This window comes from Camelus bactrianus, chromosome 14, assembly GCF_048773025.1.
Source record: "Camelus bactrianus isolate YW-2024 breed Bactrian camel chromosome 14, ASM4877302v1, whole genome shotgun sequence".
NCBI classification, from domain to species: Eukaryota; Metazoa; Chordata; class Mammalia; order Artiodactyla; family Camelidae; genus Camelus; species Camelus bactrianus.
Genome location: NC_133552.1, coordinates 60,987,215 through 61,007,578, shown reverse-complemented (window position 1 = coordinate 61,007,578; position 20,364 = coordinate 60,987,215). Strand labels below are relative to the sequence as shown.

Below are 20,364 nucleotides of genomic sequence, written 5' to 3'. Positions count from 1 at the left end.
GAGCCAAGTGTTCTGCCGCATAACCTGACTCTCCCACGCCTCGGGGAAATAGTTTGTCTTTGGAACTTTACACAAAGCACTCGAATGCTGCCATGCACAACCTTTTCTGTAAGTTAATTATACTCTGGCTCTAAAACAACATTCACCGAGTTTTTAGAGGTAGTTTATTTTAAAATTATGCAGCTTAAAAAAAAAACCCCAGGCATCCAAAAGGAGAAACCATACATAATTTACTATAAAAAGAGATTCAAAACACCTGCTTACCACTTTGGGGAGTTTGACATTGTTCACTTTTACATGGTTCCCCTAGGACTTGTGCTTGCGTGTCAACCCAGATACCATGCGTCTCTTCCCCTAAATCATGCTACCCTTGACCTGACTCACACCTTGACCTAGCAACTTCTCTTAAAATTTTTGAAGCCTGCATTAAGTTTGCCTCATATCTTAGGAGTAATGAGCGTTGTGTATTTGAATTAGTTATTTTAATGTCTGCCTTATATTTACATCTTAAGAACTCCACGTCTTAGTCCCCGATCACCATGTTCTGGATTTAGGGAGCAAGTACCTATTCACCATTCCTGTATCACTTACAATTTCCAAAATCATGGTCAAATCCCTTCAGTCTTTACATTTTTAGACTGAACATTTAATATGATCCAGTGTGTTTATAGTCCTGCCTTTGATTTTGTTCCTCATTGGTGAGTCTCTCTTAAAGTGTCACAAACAGGCACACACCTGACTTGTAGGAGCAGCTGTGCGATGGAATTCATACAAGAGTCAGGCAGTGCTTCCAGTTGCTCAAAGTGCCCTTCCCGAGAATTTCTGCTGTCGATCAGCATTTAGGGGCATAGTATTGGGCTGAGGCCTTCAGTGTCCACGCCGGTGTTAGTGGGTTGGATCCACCTGATGCTTGTGAGTGTGGAGGGATGAATCTGCACGCTGTTACGCTGAAGGTGGGGCAGCCACGCGTGTCTGCCTCCCGTCCTTAGCCTACACTTTGCTACATTTGCTAAGGAGGGCTGTGAATCAGAGCCTCTCTCTGAACCTGCATCTTAAATAATCAATTTCCTTACTACTGCAGATGGGCCTGCAGAGTTTGGATTGATCGCATAGGACTGTGCCAGACTTGAGTGTTTTATAGGTGATGTGCTTGGAATTTACAATAAGTAGTTTTTGAGGAGAATATAAAACAGGCCTCACTGGGGCCTGCTAAGGAGTTCCCAACCCCCAACCCCACTCTGCTTCTAAGGTCAGCATATTTTAGGTGTTTCTTTTCTAGCAACTATTTTTAGCAACTATAATTTCAGCAGACTCATTTTGAATTTCCTTCCCACCCACACTGGATCAAGCAAATTGTTAGCATTCCACAGGTGCTCCTCAGGGAAGCCAGAAACCCGGCAGCGGACAGGATGAATATATACTCTTAAGGTTAGTTGTTGAGCCTTCAGTCATTTCCTGTCTTAATTGAGCAAGGAAAGAGCTTTCATTTGGAGAGTGAAAGAAGGGTGGTATGGTTCACGTGCTAGGTGGACTCCTGGACTTCCCTTAAACTGTGTGTGTGAACTCTCTACATGCATGCTGGCGGAATGGTAATGTCCAGACTTCCACCCACGAGTGGGTGTTTTGAATAGTGTTTGCTCCATGCAGAGTGCTGAGGAGAAATGCAGATGGACTGGAGGGTGCACCCTCAACCTTGAAGCTGACAGAGTCCTTGGAGAAGGAAGACCTGCAGCTAGAGGGGAGTGCAGGAAGGTGTGTGTGTGAGGTCAGTGTGGCGCTAGAGGTGGGACGTCACCTGAGCTTAGAAGGACGCCTCCTCTGGGGAGGAGAATGCGTGTCAGGCAGGGAAAGGAGCTTGTGCCCAAGAGAGGCCTCTGTGGGCGAGCTCAGGCTGAGGGTAGAGGAGAAGAGTGGAAAACAGATGAACTCAGAAACAACGGTGAGATTATGGGGCGTTTTGCAGCCAAGTAGTGGACGATTTGGTAGCGACCATAGAGAGATCGAGTAGTGACGAGATGAAAGGGAGGAGACATATTAGCAGAGTGGTGTGGAAGCTTTTATATCAATGAGTCTACCTTCCTCCTGGAGTTGAAATCGTCTGTGGAACAGGTTAATGCACCTGTCATTGTTTATATGTCTTTGATTTTTTTTTTCCAGCCCTCTAACTGCACTAATATGAATGATGTTCTGGTGATGTTGGTAAAGATGTAGTGTGGGGAGGGATGAGGTGGGACTGGGGGTGAGGACGCAGAGCGTGGTGAATGAGGAAGAGAGGACTTGGAGACAACTGATGGTTTGACCCGGCAGCTGTACTTCTGAGTATTCACTGATGAGAAGTGGAAACATATATCCACACAAAGCCCTGTATGCAGACAGCATAGCAGCTTTATTCACAACAGCCGGCAACTGGAAACGTCTGTTCACTGGTGAATGATAGACACATTGTGGCAACTCCATGCAGCAAAATACTGCGTGGTAATAAGAAGGAACAAAATATTGATTTGATTTCCATCCAATAACATGGATCAATCTTGAAAGCATTATGTTAAGGGAAGGAAGTCACCGTGGTCACATATACACGATGTGTTATACTCTGTATGAGTTTGTTTGTATGACATTCTACAAAAAGGAAAACTTCAACTTCAGGGAGAAAAAACAGAGCAGTGGTTTCCAGGGGCTGGGGTGGGGAAGGGACTCAAAGGGACAAGAGGAGATTTTTGGCTGCTAAAAATGGACTATGTCTTGGCTGGGGTGGTAGTTACACAGTTGTGTTTCACTTGTCCAGATTAACCAAACTATATACCCTGAAAGGGTGAATTTTAGTGTATATAAATTAAACCTCAGTAAATCTGACCTAAACCAAACAGAACATATTAAAGTCAGATATGAATGGGGGAGAAAGGCCACCTAGATATTGAGTGGTAGCATATAGTGGACTGGAGCTTTTGAGAGAGAGAATCATGGTTTACCGGGGAAGGGGGAAGGTGGTGAGTTCTGCCTGGGAGACCTTTAGCTGTAGAGCAATAGGTTCAGCTGCTGTGACAGAGATCTAACATAACAGTGGGTTAAACAAACAAAAAGTTCATTTCTTCTCACATGAAAGTCCAGGGTAGTATAGGGGTTCCGTCCCACAGTTATGGGGGCCCAGACTTTCTCCATCTAACACCTTTGTCAACCTGGAGTACTGCTCGTCCTCCTGATCTGCCGGGGTCACCACCTCATCCATGTGGGGCCAGCACGAAGGGGAAGGCACATCTTTTCCCCTGAGGATAGGGCACCAATGGGGTCCAGAGAAAAACACGGAGAGGTTAGAGAGAAAACCAATTTTTACACATAAAAATAACAACGAGATAGAGGAAAGAAAAAGTTGTAGGAGAAAAGGAAGAGAGAAGTGACGTAGGGATTCCAGTAAGAGCGGTAACTTCAGACTTCTGGGAAATGTCGTCAGATTCCTTGTCTACCCCACTATTTTTCTGTTTCTGCACCCTACTATTTGCTAAGCAAGAAGAATGAAGTTTATTAGCTAACAGTCTTAATTATTATAGCTCACAGAGCCATAAAACAGCCCACAGAAAAGAGGTCTCTAAACCCGAGGGAGTAACAGAACACAGTAAGGAATGAAAAATCGAGCAGGTGGAGGCTTTCATGATGTCCTTGTACACGGGGTAGCAATTTGGGCGACAGTCAATGTCAGAACCCAGACGGCATGATGCACAGAATGTGGTGCAGCCCCTCGCTGGTGCCCACAGAGACTTGGCTGTCAGCGGTGGGGCTCACAGGGCCCTTGGCTGCCAGGCCGAGTGTGAGTGGTCAGGAAGACCCCACTCAGCCCAGGAGCTGAGCAGCCAGCAGGAGTTCAGAGGTGTCAGGCTCACAGCAGGGTGGGGGGCCTGGGGCACAGCGGGTCAGCTGGAGGAGGCAGGTCTGGTGTGGTCAGGTGCTGGATGGGCAGACCCCGCAGCAGCAGTGTTTGTTGGAGGCGCAGATGGTGGTGGCCGGGCCACCGGGGACGCTGCAGCACTGAGGGGAGATCCGGCAGCTGGACATGGTCAGGAGGTGGGGCTCAGTCTTCTGGTGTCTTAATGTCCTCTCTGAGCCAGTGCTGATACACTTACTCCCCTAGACGTCAGCTCATTTTCCTAGACTATGTTGTTCCTTTTCAGTTCATAGTAATTTCCATAAAATCATCTAACTACCTCAGTCTTTATTATCCTTACACATGTGCCTTACCTCATTGCTTTGTTGCCAAATTAGGACTTTTGACAATAGCTGTTTGTCACTGCAGGGAGGGCTTCATTCCATCCTTCAAAGGCACTGAGTTATCATCTCCTAATCACTGTACAGCATTGTTGGTTGGTTTGTATGTTAATTATATACCATTCTTCACCATGTTTCTTCCCTTTTAATAAAAAAAAAGTTATTATAGAAAATTTTGAATAAATATAAAAGGAAAGGGAATAGTTTAATGAATCGCATGTCCCTGTCACCCACCTGTCTTCAACAGTTATCAACTCTGCCACTCTTGCTTTATGTATCCACATTCATACTTCTTTTTTTCCTGGAGTATTTTGAAAGCAATTCCCAAATATTTTATCATTTCATCTGTGAAATGTTAGTGTATGATATCCATTGGTTAAGTTTTCTAGAAAGATATTAACCATTGCACCATTATGGCACTCAGTAACTGAGTTAGTGTCATCCACTCCGTCTGTATTCAGCTTTCCCCAGGTGTCTCAAAAATGTCATTTTATAGTTGGTTGGTCTGAATCAGGATCTAAACATAGTCCACACATCGCATTGGGTTTATGTGTCCCTGGTTTCTCAGATCCTCAAACTGCTCCCTCTCCAATAGTTTTTTTGTTTTTGTTCTTTAATACAGTGTATTTGTTGAAGAAAGCAAGCCATTTGTCCTGCAGAATTTCCAGCATTCTAGATTTAGCCAGTTGTAACCTTGCAGTGATACATGATGTGGTTCTCTGTACCCTCTGTTTCCTGTAAACTTGTATAGTGGTATCTTGAGGCTTAATTCCACTCAGATTTGATCTTCTTTGTGGCAAGGACATGTCACAGCTGGTGCTGCTGTATCTCATCGGGAAGCATAGGATGCCAGTTGTCCCACTTTTAGTTACGATAATATTGACCAGTAGGTTTCATGGGGTCCACCTCTTCCTTCCATTATTGAGTTCCCCAGCCACTTTTCATAATTTACACAGCCTTTGAGTCAGCCCCGTTCTGAAGGCTTTTCTTGGGAGACCTCTTTTTTTAGGGGTGGCCAGCTTGGGTAGCTGGCACTCATGCCTGGTGGTTAGAGTTGGCCTTGCCTGGGGTCCTGGAAGCTGTCTATTGAGGCTGACTCCTCAGAATACAGAGTTACTGGTTTTCACACCTGGAACAAAATCCTTTTAGAATTTCAAATTTTACTGCTCTGTTTTTGAAAGTAGCTAAACTCCAAATTCTGATGACTTGATCTTTTCCTCACTAGATTCTTGAGTTTAAATACATTTACAAAAATTGTCTTGTTACTGCTTTGAGAATTGAGAGTGTTCTAAAGCTGGCATTTCACAATGTCATAATAGGTTCTGGTATTTAATGCATAAATTACTGCATGCTTTCACAGCAGAGATACGTAGGCTTCATCTAGTTTTACAAAATGCTGTTTGTTTAATATTAGGATACTGGTGGCTTAAATAAGACAGAAGGTTCATTATTCTCTTCTGCAAAATTACAAGCCAGTAGGCAGCTTAGAAACTGGGGAGCATGTCCCCCAGGGTCATTCACAGACTCAAGCTCCAATCCAATTATCCAGCCCAGGTGTCACCGTCGTCTGCATGGTGGAGAAGCTGACTCACCAGCACCCCACATTCCAGGCAGTGGTGAGGAGAAGGACTTAGAAGGAAAGCAGCTCCTTTTATGGGCATGGCTGGGAGAAGCTGGTGTCATTTCCTCTTTCAGCCCATTGACCAGAACTAGTCACATGGCCCTTATCTAGCCACAAGTTGTGCTGGGAATTGTAGTCTCTGGCTGGGCAGCCATGTGCCCCTGTAAAACCCAAGAGATCCACTACGAAAAGGGAGAAGGAAAGGAAGGATATTAAAAATCAGTTAGTATTCTTTACTGAATCTCTCCAAGCTTTGGTTTCCTCATCTGTCAGGTGGGGATGAAACCCGCCCCACCGTTGTGGCTGTTAGAATCACACGCATGCGTGGATCAGTGTCCTGGAGCGTCTGGCTCAGCCTTCTTCCCATCCCTCAGTAGATTGTTCTAGGTATCGGGGCAGGAGAAGGGGCAGCGTGGCATCACAGAGCAGAAAGAGCACAGGCTTAGAACTCACTGTAGATCTGGGTTTGAATCTTTGTTATTATTAGCTGTGTGACTGAAGACACATTTACCCAGCCTCTGACCCTCTGTAAAATGAGGGTTAAAAGTTTATAAGAGTTTAATGAAAAAGTATATAAAAATACTTAGTGCAGTGTCTGGTGTATAGAAGATACACGGTTAAGTAGTAGCTAATTGCTAAGTGATCTCCGTGTAATTTCTTAGGTAAGCATGCCTGATGGGGAAAACTTATTATGTAAAGTTAATTTAAAGGGACTGCTTCTAAGCAGTTTCAACTAGTGACATACAATCACCATTCCATGTATTTTCAGTTTGAATACTTGAAGCTTAAACCTAAACCAGTGTTCTCTAAAGAAATCTCTGAAAGGTACAGGCATTAGAATAACCCAGAGTAAAATGCAATAAAAATGCAGGTCTGATCAGAATCTCTGGGAGTAAAGGTGCATTTTTATAAATACTTCCATGGTGGTCTTTATCATGCTGAAGTCTAAGACCTCAGGTCTAATCCACAGCACTTATTTGAAGTATTAGAATACTTGTACAGTACTTTGAGAGAAGAGAGAATAATTTATTTTATCTAATTTCAGATAAATAAGATGGGATTTTTAAATGAACTCAGGGATGAGATTTTTTTCCCCCAAAAGGCTGCAACTTAAAAAATAATGAATGTTTGCTCTAAATCATTTTTAGTTATTACGAAACCAGAGATTTCCCGCGTCCTATCATCATGCAGTGGAAACTGTTGTGAATATGCTGATGCCACACATCACTCAGAAGTTTCGAGATAACCCAGAGGCGTCTAAGAATGCGAATCATAGCCTGGCTGTGTTCATCAAGGTGGGGGCCTCCAGGGGAGAGGGGATCCGCCAAGTGCCTAGCACGCTCTTTCTAGCAGAGTGACTCCTGCATAGCAGGTGCTCACTTAATGTTGATGGCAGGTTTTTATGGTAAAGGATAAATGTATTCACAAGAAATGCTGATTTCAACCCAACTTTCCCACCAAAATTGGGACCTAAATACTTAACCTTTTTGGGTTGTTTGCTCCACAGAGATGTTTCACCTTCATGGACAGGGGCTTCGTCTTTAAGCAGATCAACAACTACATCAGCTGCTTTGCTCCTGGAGATCCTAAGGTAGAGAGAGAGTGTGTGTGTGTGTGTGTGTGTGTGTGTGTGTGTGTGTGTGTGTGTTAGTTATACGTTGTTCTTTCTTCCTCACTGAGTGCTATCTGATACCCACCTATTTCTCTAGGTTCACATCAGTATTTTCTTTCAGTCCCAGAGGCACAATTCACTCCCCTCTCTGGGAGATGCTAACTAGTACTAACTAGTACTTGCATTAATGTGTGAGATACAATAGGGACACAGTAATTCCAAACATAACATAAACATACCTATTGATTTTTCTCATAAATACCTGAAATGACTTCTTAGCTGCAAAACTAAAAGTATCTGTGGTGTGAATCATAGTTTATTTATCAAGGTAACAGAGTAACCATGTAGCCTTTCTCTGGTAGAATTATCTGTCTCTTCCCTTGTGTGTCTATTTTAAAGCTCTGCCTTACTCATTTATTAATTGGATTGAATCTGTCTATGATTATAAGCTGTCTGAAATCCTTTACTGAAGTAGGAGGAACATAAAAAATAAATGCCCTAAAAGTCAGTGGAGGATATTGTTTAATGAAATGCATTCCCAGTTTTCAAACAAATCCCTGCAGCTATTCTGAAACCTGCACAATAGTCTGGAGCATGCAGTTCTCAGAGAGAGAAGAGGCTAAAGACTGGCTGTGTGATTCCTAGAGGTTATTAGGATGCTGTATAAAGTATCCACTGAGGTGTTTAACTTATGACTAACCATTTTTTCCTGCAGACCCTCTTTGAATACAAATTTGAATTTCTCCGTGTGGTGTGCAATCATGAACATTATATTCCTTTGAATTTACCAATGCCATTTGGAAAAGGCAGGATTCAAAGATATCAAGGTAATCTCTGTTTAAATATATTAATCCTAGTCTTTTCAGAAAGACAGCCATTCATTTTTAATAAGAAAAGAGAATTAGTTCAAACATGACATTAGAATTACCTGATTTTTTCATTGATGAATTAATTTTTTTCTTGTTAAGTTTCCATTTTGAAAAAATGGATGAAGTATTATATGGGACCTTACTGTTTTTAGCAAACTTACCATACTACAGATCATGCCACTGTGACTCTTTTTCATTGAAAAATTCCATTGCTTAAACAATAGAAATCCATTTTATTTACTGCAGTTTATTTTCATTTGTTTCACTTTTCCTTTTTTCTTACGAATTAGCTTTTCTTTCACCAACTGTGGAGTCAAATGACACTCCTGTAGGTAGGTGTGGGGTGTGACGCTTGCTTTCTTGCATTTTCCTCCTTTAAAAGAAAAAGAATGCAAGTGATTGCTGAAATGCTTCCGTATGCTATTCATTTAGGCATTTCCCATATACTTGGATCAGTTTTAAAATTCATGACAAACCAGTGAATTTGTTCCCGCTGTCAGTGAGACATTGCAATAACATCCCCGGGAGGCATCTTGGTTTTTGCTCCTGGGGCCGCTAGGTCCTCTAGGATGTTTCTTTAAGAAGTAAAGCAAACGAAAAGCTCTGCTTCACTTCAAAACTGTATTATTCCACCACTTTCATAGTCCTTGTTTCTAGCAGTAGCAGTAACCTATGTCACAAGCAACACGGCTTTTCACATGCTTTTTGTTTGCATGTTGAGTCTTTATTAACTGTTCCACATCCTAGAGATTTCTTTGTCTTCATCGAGTAAGTCAGATGAATCAAATTAGTCTGTAAAGTCTGTCAAGTAATAGTTACTGAGTTTAGTGCCTTGTATGTGCTCAGGATTATTTATGCTAAAGGAGAGAAATGGTAGAAGGATGCCACCAAACTCTCAATGACACCTCAATCAGCTGACTCTGAAACTGAGAGAGAGAGACAGAGAGGCATTCATCCAGAGACATAAGTAGCTTCCCCCCGGACAGACTTGGGCTGCCTTTCAAAGAGCAGGAAGGGGGTCTGTGGCCTGAAGTTGGCTCTCATGCATTCGACAAATACGTATTTACCTGGCACCAACTACACCTGGCCTTGGGATACAGTCGTGGACAACAAGGATGACGTCCCCAGCTGTCTTACCTGTGTGACGTACATAGAATATTAGAGATAAGTGCTAAGGAGAGAAAAATAAAGCAAGGGAAGGTGATAGGAAATGGGGTGGCGTTTGAGATCAGGTGGCCAGGAAAAGCCTTACTGAGGTGACTTCGGGATGATAATTGAAGGCGAGGGGTTGAGCATTCTAGGCCCAGGGAACCGCTGTCCATTCAGCATCCCCATCCAACCTGGCCCCCCGCCCGTCTCACTCACACGGTTCCCCACACGTCAGACACACCTGCCACTCCCAGCTCTTCAAACACGGCACGCCCACCCGACACTTCTTCACCTCAACCAGCACCTCCCTGCGGGAGCCTCATCCTCCTCCCGGCCAGTCACTCAGCACCTCTGAGGTGGGGCTGGCTGGGTCTCCCCCTCCCCTCTCCCAGGGCCCCTCCTGGAGTGAATTGCTTCCCACCCTGCACTCCAGACTAGTCACCCCCACCTCACCCACTGTCCACGAATAGCCCACCTGAATTGGAGACCACGACTCTCTTTTCCTCTCACCTGTCAGGGTGCTGAGGACAGCTCTTCACGCCCAGTGGCTGGGGAGTGAACGTGTGCTGATGCCTGTCCTCCCCTCTGACCTGGCAGGCCCAGTGGCTTATTCTGCAGGACTGAGTGAGTCGGAGACCCTTCAGGTACCCTGCAGACACGCACAAGCTCTTAGTAGGCTGTCAGGGTACTTGGTGGCTAGAAGGGCTGCCCTAGGCGGGTGGTCTGGGTCACCTACAGATAATTTCCATGACTGCACTGATAGGAATAAGGGTGGGTTTTTTTTTCTGCATTCTCCTTCCTCTCACCCTTCTCACCTGCTCCTCCACTTTTCTCTCTGTGCACGCACACATACACACATGTACAGTTACACCCATAAATAATTTTCTTCTGTGAATTCAAGCTGTGAACTGTCTTTTCAATAAACTGGGCTTAAAAATCATAAACTGTTGACATGAGTATTCCAGGATGATGAACACTCTTTCCCTTCCTTCTGTTGAAGGGTTTCATAGGAGTTGGGTCAGACAGACCTTGATTAGGTTTAGAAGCAAGTATCTAAAACAGAATTAAAGTCAAAGGAGAGGCCTATAGATTTTCCTCTAACAATGGATTCAGTATGAGAATTTAAATCTGAGCTACAGCTTACTGGAAAGGTGTGTTTCAACTTCAAAGTGTGATGTTCAGCTGCTTTGACTTACCCTCCCTCAGTGGAGTTCACGTTTGTGTCTCTCTTTTCCAGAGGAGCTTTCAGTCTTGTCACTTAGCTTGCTGATGATTTACTAGTTTGATTTGGTACTCTGTCCATTTTAGTTCTAATTTTAATATAAATGAAACTAACATGTTTTCAATTTGCTTTTTGAAGTTCAGAAGTTTTAAGAGTATATTATAGAAAATTCTAAGTTAAATTAGATCTTCATTCAGTGATAGCAAAATAGGTTCTATGCTAACTCGTTCATTTTACACAGTTGGGTTTTAATGAGGGTAGATGGACATTAATGACAAGGAAACAGATAAATGAAGTCATGTAGTGTGAAGAAATTCTAAGAGACCATGTATATTTATTCTTTAATTACGTGTTTGTTATGCACGTATTACTTCTCTATAATGTTGTCAATTAGTACAGCTTTATTTTTAAATTTTGTATCAATAACAAAATTGCATTAGTAGTATAACATACTGTTCTATATTCTGAAAATTGGTGCTAAAACTTTTCACTAACTCAGTAATTATGTAGGATGTAATATCTTCCAAAATCAAAATCCAGTGCATTTATTTGTATTTAAATTTTGTTTTCATTTAGGAGTTCAGTGTGTTAAGAAGTAGAGTAGTATTTTAGATAATCAACACTTGCCTGTTCAAAGCCAAGTCTAATCATCTGTTGACACACACAGAGGGGCTGGATGCAGAGGGTGGGCTTGGTTTTTATTTTTTCTCAGAGAGCGCTGCAACCTCTCTAACTGAAGCGGTTTCTATCCTCATTTCAGACCTCCAGCTTGACTATGCATTAACGGATGAGTTCTGCAGAAACCACTTCTTGGTGGGACTATTACTGAGGGAGGTGGGGACCGCCCTCCAGGAGTTCAGGGAGGTCCGGCTGATTGCCATCAGCGTGCTCAAGAACCTGCTGATAAAGCATTCTTTTGACGACAGATATGCTTCCAGGGTGAGTCATCCCTGATGGGAGGAAATGTGGATGGAGAAATGTCTTTCATTTTGGGTAATATAAAGAAAATAAGCAAAGAGAAAATGAGTGGTAACCACACTAAGACTCTTCTCTGTTTATGTAATAAAATCTAATAGCAGATCCTTATAGGAAGGGTGCAAATACAGGAGATCGCCAGTGCCAGCTCAGCGCATCATCACTTCTCAGAGTCTGGGATAACTTACACTGTGTGCTTTGTTTCAGAGCCATCAAGCCAGGATAGCCACTCTCTACCTGCCTCTGTTTGGTCTGTTGATTGAGAATGTCCAGCGGATCAATGTGAGAGATGTGTCTCCTTTCCCTGTGAACCCTGGCAGTGTACGTATGCACAGTCACACACACACTTCCTGTATTTGTTTCCTGCGGCTGCCCTAGTACCACAAACTGGGTGGCTACAAACGACAGAAATTCATTCTTTCACAGCCAGAAGGCCAGAAATCCAAAATCAAGGTGTCAGTTGGATTGATAACTTCTGGAGGCTCTGGTTGAAGAGTCGGTTCCCTGCCTGTGTCCTAGCTTCTGGTGGTTGCCCAGAATCCTTGCGTTCTTTGGCTTGTGGCTGCATCACTCCAGCCTCTGCCTCTGTCTTCACATGGTGTTCTCCCTGGTTTGGGTCTGTGTCTCTGGGGTCCTGTCCTGTCCTTATAAGGACACCAGTGCTTGGATTTAGGGCCCACCCTAATCCAGGATGACCTCATCTTATCTTACATCTTAATTACATCTGCAAAGACTCTATTTCAAATAAGGTCACATTCTGAGGTTCTGGGTGGATATGAATTTGAGAGGGGGGCTACGACACACTATTCAACTATACACCTCCCATTTTTGCCCCTAAAACCATCATAATCTACAGTATTGTTGGTAAATTGCATTTCTGGCTAAGATGGGGTCAATCAGTAAACCTTCAACTCTTTGTGTGTGTGTGTGTGTGTGTGTATGTGTATTTTTCTTGTTTTCTTTGCAGGGGGTAATTAGGCTTAGTTATTTATTTATTTATTTTTAGAGGAGGTGCTGGGGATTGAACCCAGGACCTCGTGCGTGCTAAGCATGTGCTCTACCACTTGAGCTTTACCCTCCCCTCAACCTTCAACTCTTGTTAAAAATCATTATAAATAACCATGTTTTCCTGATGGCTCAATATCTTCTAAGATGTCAGGATCTTCTTTGCATATCCAAAACAAACTTATAGAGGAAGGAGTTTATTTAAAAAAAAAAAAAAAGCATGATTCTAGCTTTTGAGAGCTCAGTGCTAGCCCCAGTTCTCATGTAACATATACACAGTCTCTGCCTTTTTGGGATAAAGTTTCTCTGTGTCTGGAAAATTAGAAAGTCAGACTGGATGTCAAGGAGGCCAAGGTGAGTGACTCCTCCTCCCCAAACTGATCACCTTATTTTAGCTTTATGCAGTCATTTAAAGGTATACTAGAAATTAAGTTGACTGAAGGATGATGCCAGAAATGATCTCAAAACATTTTGGTTTGGGGGTGTAGGTATAGCTCAGTGGTAGAGCGCATACTTAGCATGCATGAGGTCCTGGGTCCCATCCCCAGTACCTCCATTAAAAAATAAGTAAATAAATCACTAAACAAACCTAATTACCTGCCTCCTCCCCCTATAAAAAAAAGTTTTCGTTGGAGACAATCTGCCATTAATTTGGACAGGTGTTGGTGGTTCCACAGTTTCCATTTCCTGTTCCTTCTGGACCCATGAACTGGCTCAGTTGTTCATCTTGCTGGTTTGTCATTACAGCATACACCTGGGGAGTTTTCTTTTGTGTGTTTCTGCCCCTTCTTCCCCAATCATGATGCTTTGTCCCGTATTTTATACATTCTCTCCCCCTCTGAGTACATCTCTACATAATGGTGCATTGAGATGAGCCACATTTATAGAACAAGTTTGTAGTTCCAAAGAGGGTGAATGTTCAATGTCCTTAAAGGGCATGCATCACACTGATCTCACCCTCTCCAACACTATTTCACACCTGTGTTCTCGAAATCTGTCTGCTTTTCTAATCAGGATAAGTAATTCAGGGTGTACTGCTCCCTCTCTGTCCTGCTATAACCCTGAGAAGAATGAACGCCAGCTTTTCTCTGGCCTTCATCCCGCTAAAATCCCTTTGTGACACAACTTCATAATGAACATAATCTCTCTGCTGATTGAGAGTTCACATGAGGCTCCAGGCTTGCAGAGATTTTCACTGCTGCTATTGTTAAGTCTGCTGCTCATTTGGGAGGATTTCTGACGTGAGAGAAAAACCAACATTCCAGTTAAAGCACATGAGGCCTTTTCTGAAGGAAAAAACATACTGAAATCATCTAAAGAAATGTTCGGCATCAGAGCTCTGGAAAGGGAAAGGTGCTAGACCTTCTGGGGAAAGCAATGACTTTGGGGCCAAGATTTCTCTGCCCCGCAGACCCGAAGTACTCTGTGCTCCCCCCTCCTTCTCCTTCTCTGGTCCCCCCGCCGGCCTCCCTCTTACACGTGGGGCAGCCACTCCCCCCTCAGGCATGTTTGAGATGCCAGGCTGTTTCCTCCTGTTCTTCCACTTGGCCCACACTTCCAAGAACAGTGGGTGAATCTTTTCAAGTCGTCTTCAATTATTTCTTCTCTCTCTCCCCTCTGACAGACTGTGAAGGAGGAGTCACTTACTCTGCCAGCTGTAAATCCGTTGGTGACACCGCAGAAGTCTGGGAACACGCTGGATAGCAGCCTGCACAAGGACCTCTTTGGCGCCATCTCTGGCATCGGTAATGCTGGCCACTCTGGTCTGCTGCCCCTAGTCTGATTCTGAGAGTGTCTTTAATCCGACCGTTTGTCAGCTTTCAAATTAGAACTTTGAAGTCTTGAGCTCCTCCTTCAGATATTCTTTTCCTGATTTTGCTTCTCAACCCTACGCTGAAAATAAAGATCCGAAGTTCTCAGGAATTCTAGATACAGTACACTTAATCACATATTTGTACTGTTTGCTTTTTGTTTAATGCTTGTGAATTTTTCATTTTAAGTCTTCAAATTGGCTTGTTTATGCTTTTAAGAAAAGAATGTGTTTGCAGGTGTGTGTGGACGGTAGGGTTTATTTGTAGGGTTCACCATGTAGATGAAATGTGATGCAGTAATTCCTGAAGGAGGTACTGGTTTATGGCTAGCATGCAGTCCCGAAAGCAGTTTTCTAAAATCTTCTTTCCTAGAATATTTTTTCAATCTGAAATAACGTTAGAGCAGCCCCCACAGGGAGGAAAACAGATGGCATAAATCAAGATTCAAATTGAGTCGTTTTTCCATAAGAAAATGCCTGAGAAATGTACTTATTAATATTCTGACTAATTGAGCCCATGTGCCAGCTACTTCATAAAGATAATGGTACAAAATATATATATATATATATATGTAAATTTTTGTAGAATTGTCACAGACATGCCCAGGCTGACGCTGTCTTCATTTCTCCCTCTTTAAACCACAGTTTGAATAAATGAAGCATCCTGCTGTGGCTGGTGCTCAGACCACCCAGTAATGGGACTAACTCATAGGGCAGAACAAAGGGCAGTCCTTTCATCTAAGTAATCTGCAGGACTGTTGTTTGTTCTGAGTTTATGTCCTTGGCTTTTGTGTTGTTCCTGTTGCCTACAAGCTATTTCACACAGGCCATGACACTGGCCAGACTATAAAATTGGAAACCTCACCCCAGTGCTCAAATGTATCCTATGACACCAATACCAGTCGTTACTTTACTTATGTCTGTGTGCATTTTTCATAGTTATACTTACTTCATTTGGCGTCGTAAAGATTAAATGAGTTAATTCATGCAAAATGCAGAGCCCGGCTTGTGTTTCTGCTGCCTTTCCCGTGGGGCCCGGGCCCTGTCTTTGCCTTCCTCTGTCCACACACTGCTCTGGGAGTAGGGAAGGGTTCCCTTCAGAGGGTTGGTCTGCAGCAGTTCACAGCACTGGCTTTAAAGTCAGACCGATGTGGCTTTCGATCCAGACTCCACCATTTACAATTACCATGGATAGGATGTTTCTCCTCTTCACCCTGTGTCCACATCTCAAAAAACAGGGTCATGGTGAGGGATGAAGAGCTAGTTCGATGTGCGCAGTGCTTGGCAGGGTAGATGCTCAGAGTTGTTAAATGACTGCCATTATAACAAGCACAGTTCTTCAGCGTTATTCATGCTTTGTGATTTACTCTCAGTAGCCAATTAGATGAGTCGCAGAGCCTAACTCTTAACCTTGTCCTCTCTGACCTGTATTCTGTAGGATTCCAGACTTTGTGGAAATGATGAAACTAGAATGAGGTGATGTTTTGACCCTGACTTTTTCCTCCAGTTCCACATTCCCCTTATTAGGGTTTGGGATGCCTTGAGAATGCAGAGACGAGCCATTGGTGTCTTTAGCACAAACTTCAGTTGCTCTGTGTTCATAGTGAAGTTACCAAAAGTACTTGAGACTGATTTTGTCCCTTTTCACTCTTTCTTGAATTTCAAGACCTGGATCTGCTTTTCATAGGAATTCACCACAACAGACTTACTTTACTCAGGCTTTTTCTATGTCTCCCGCCCCTCCCCACCACCTTTAAAGACTTAAATCCTTGTTCCCTTTTAGGAATGCCTTCCTGGGAAGCCCCCATCTTTGGATTTACTAGTTGTTTTCTGGTAGCTTTAGCTTTTATTCATCAAGGAATTTCCAGTTAATTTTAGCCCGAGTACTTATCCTTCAAGAGCAGACCTGAGGAAATTCTGTGTCCACACTTACTGAGAATGTACCCTCAGCAGTTTTTTTTTTAATGTGTTTGGAACATGGTGCATGAAAATTTCTAAAACTGATTCATTGCCTGAATAATACTCTGAGATGACATTCACTTTAAAACACACATATTCTTAGGCCCAAGGTTCCATTTTCCACCTACTACTCAGTGTATTGCATTTTGCTGTCCTTACAAAGGGGAGAGAGTTGAACTAAACTTTTCATTTTACTTACAGGTTGTTTGAGGTTTTTAAAAGTAAGGCACTTGGCCAGGATATTAAATACACACACACACACACGGAACAATAGTTCTACTGAACATGTTGATTTTGATTTATTGCATTTTCATCTGTTTTCCTTAGATTATGACTCTTGTTGTGGAATTGATCCTAAAACTGAGAATTTAAGGTCTAATTTTACTTTACTGAGAGCCTCTTCCTCCTGAGCTCTGTGTTCTACATTACATTTGAAGTCCAGTTATATGAGGAGGACAATACTTCTAATCTGGTCATAATGCACACTTCTTTTTTGAGTGTAGAAGACTTGTGGCCCTTTCGTAGAGTTTTTTACATGCTACTTGTGACAGTCTATCACACAGGTCCTCTTCTGGGGAGGTGCGGCTGTGTGGTTTACATGTTCCCAGCTTCACTTGCATTTTCAAATTCTCCTGACTCTTCTCTTCTTGATACACTTAATACATTGAATCGGTTTCAGGGATGGTGGCGGATAATCCTGTGTGTCAGGTAGGGGGAGGGATTAACTTAGAGGTGCCTTAGTCCACGGCAGCTGATGTGCAGGCTGAAACCTGAAAACGACCTGCCCGGTCTGCAGCGCCAGGTAAAGGTGTCTCCAGGGGAGGCAGCGGGGTGTGGGAGGCTGTGCTTATGGCCTCCTGCAGCACATGCCAAAAGTCTTCCTGTGCGGCGTGCGCCGCCAGCCAGGCCTCTCCGCCAGGGGTGTGCCTTTTGGGTCAGCACAGAATGTACAAGTCTGAGAGTCATTTTTAATTATGTGATTTATTTAAATCTTATCTAAGCAGGAAGTCAATCTATTACTTTTTCAAAATTCCGTAATATTGAGGTAGAGGCTGACTTCTACCTTAAACTGCTGTCTTCTTCGCAGATGTCACAAATTTTATTTCCAAGCTTGATTTCCATTCTGCTTGTAACTGTTTATTGCAGAGATTCCCAGACATTCTCAGTTTAGAGCACCCTTACTGTCCCAGAAGTTTTTTTCACAGGGTCCCCAGGCCAAAAGAAACACCCAGTGATTCTGTTTATTAGGTACTTAGGGCCAAATAACTTAAGAAGTACTTACAACCTAACAACTTAATAGGCATTTGAAAACTATATACATGAATTTAAAGAAAAAACTTGTGTTTTATTTTTAATAACCACAGTTCTTACTAATGGAATGTGTGTGCCTGTTTGGCGCTGCACAGCTTCTCAAATTTGGAATCAGATTGCTCACCGACATTCTCATTTCCTGTTCCATGTTGATTTTCACCCAGTACTTGCTTTTTATCATAGCAACCACCAAATACCCTGCTTCACAAAGATACGACATCATGGAAAGGAATGTAGCACAATTTAAGGTTGAAACTACAGTTTCCAGCAAATGTCAAATATCACTGTGTTTTCCTTGAAAATCTAAACTGTCCCATAACACCCCTCAGAGATTTTAGGGTGCCTCAGCATACCTTTTGAGGACTGCAGGTTTACTGCATGGCTTAGTTTTTTTCATTTGATAGTTGTAGATCATTTTATCTTTTCAATTTTTTGAAGTCCTTATTCCATCCTAGTCTGAAACAGAATTTTCTCCTTTAGTCTGAGCAATCAAAGGTGGTTACTCATAAGTGAATTGATAATTATATCTGAACATTTCAGATTCAAATTTATTTTTATCTCACTCTCTATGGCCTGATTCTTTAAAGGGAAAGTAATTGAATGCAACTCTTGAACCAACTTCCTAACAGAAAAGATAAGTGCCATAAAAGCAATTTCTCTTAAAGTTCAGTACTTACCTCTGTTCTGTTCTGTCTCTCCAAACTTTTGGTCTTGGTTTGATTGCTGTTTAGCTTCTCCATATACAAACTCAACTCCAAACATCAATAGCGTGAGAAATGCTGATTCAAGAGGATCTCTCATAAGCACAGATTCCGGGAACAGCCTTCCAGAAAGGAACAGTGAAAAGAGCAATTCCCTGGACAAGGTAATTTCTTTTCATATAACTTAAGTGTTTCTTATAACTAACGATTTAGCCCGAAGTAGACACACTTAATGTTCTAGTGTTCATTAAGTGTGACCCTTTTTTTCCCTTAAATAACTCAGTTAACCTGGGGCAGATGATCAGAGTATTATCTAAGGATGGGCCCATTCCCTGATCCCCCCGATTCCTGTTTCCAGGGTTTCAGATCAGGGCAGTGTTTACAGTGGAGGACTTTGAGCAAATGGTTCTGGCAGTTTGGACAGGTAGGGGAATCAAAATGCCACTCACTCAGAATCGCCCCTGTCTGTGTGCCAGAGAACACCATTTGTAACATAGTCATCCATGCAGACAGGCGTTGGCTCCAAAGCTGACTCCTGAAAAGATTAACTGATCATACTGGTGATTCAGAGAGGAGGCTTTCCACTCACACTGTGCTCCCAGCCCCAACCTAACACATCCTCCTATTTAACTATTTCTCTTGAAATAACTGAGACTCGGGCTATTTGGAAATTCGTGCGAATGGATCAGGCTCGGACTGAAACCTGGAACCATGATAGGTTAGTCTCACCTTGGCTACTGTTTTCCTAAGTTGTTTCAAGTTATAGGCGAACACGTGTACTGACCAACAGGTGACCCACTTGGGGATGTGTCCCTAGTTCTCAGAACCGTGGAAGACATCCTTCCTCGGCATCAGGTTTGTCACCATACCTTTAGTTTCATGGCTGGCCTTGACGGGAACCTTAGCCGCGGTTCTGCGGAGGCGCGAGCATCTCTGCAGGCACGAGCATCTCCGTACAGCCGTGTGTCACGATGTGTCCACCTTTTCCCTTGACCCTGACACGCCCGCGTGTGTAGAGGGAGAAGCTGCTCCGAAGGCACTCGACTTGCGTCCCGCGCGGTGCGGGAGAGGAGGAGGAGAGCGGCCAGTCGGCCAGGAGACAGCGGGTTACCGTGGACTTCTCGCTGCTGACGCTTCCGCCGCTGCCGGAGGAAGCCGTGCCCCCCGCACCCCACATCCCGCTGCTACTGGCCCAGAGCTCCCCGGGTGGCTCTGCTGAAGTGGGTGGGCGAGTCCGCGCATGTGCTCTGCAGTTTTGCCACTGATCGCACCTGTATTTCCTCCTGTAGTAAAAGTACCCACGCGCGTTAATTCAAACTCGTTTATTAAATATTTTTTCCAATTGCCCACCCACCAATACCTTGAATGAAAGATATTTCTCACTGATCTTTCCACTTTAGTATTTGGCCAAAAAAAAAAAAAAAATCCTGATTTCAATTGGAAATACAACTTTGAAAATTTTTAAATCTCCTGTGTTTTTTAAACAAGATGCGATTCTTGTTTTATTTATTTATTTATTTTTATGTGAACACTTTGAACGTGTGAACCTGCTGTCTAGTGGCAAAACTACCCTCACCCTGCGCCCTGAGCTTTCTGAAGTTTCCGGTGCTGAGCTAAGCTGATGGTGGAGTGATCGCATCTGTTTACCGCTTTGCGGTGCTCTGCTAAGGTGTCACTCCTTATCCCTATACAGCTGCACGTGGTCTTCCCCCAAAGATGCCCCAGGATGTAACTGGACCACAGTGACTCTGCTTCCGGCTTTAGTGGCTGGTACACAGTAGCACCATGGACTTAATTTGCTGTTTCAGCCACTGACGTGTTCCTGGGGCTGTGCTTGGTTTGGCCCTGTCTTCTGAATCGTCATTTCTGTGTT

The 20,364-nt window shown here is 43.2% G+C and overlaps 1 protein-coding gene across 15 annotated transcripts in view; it reads left to right on the top strand.

Moving 5' to 3' along the window:
• DOCK9 (dedicator of cytokinesis 9) overlaps nt 1-20,364 on the top strand; it is a 256,309-nt gene that overhangs the window by 184,069 nt on the left and 51,876 nt on the right. For 9 of the 15 annotated variants that reach the window (XM_074378467.1, XM_074378465.1, XM_074378460.1 and 6 more), the window contains exons 28-34: nt 7,027-7,173; nt 7,386-7,469; nt 8,206-8,317; nt 11,491-11,669; nt 11,913-12,026; nt 14,335-14,455; nt 18,522-18,655. In XM_074378467.1, coding sequence (XP_074234568.1) covers nt 7,027-7,173; nt 7,386-7,469; nt 8,206-8,317; nt 11,491-11,669; nt 11,913-12,026; nt 14,335-14,455; nt 18,522-18,655 — 891 coding nt within the window. Of the gene's footprint in view, nt 1-7,026; nt 7,174-7,385; nt 7,470-8,205; nt 8,318-8,649; nt 8,692-11,490; nt 11,670-11,912; nt 12,027-14,334; nt 14,456-18,521; nt 18,656-20,364 lie in introns of all 15 variants that reach the window. The other 6 variants (XM_074378456.1, XM_074378453.1, XM_074378459.1 and 3 more) reach the window with 1 other exon arrangement.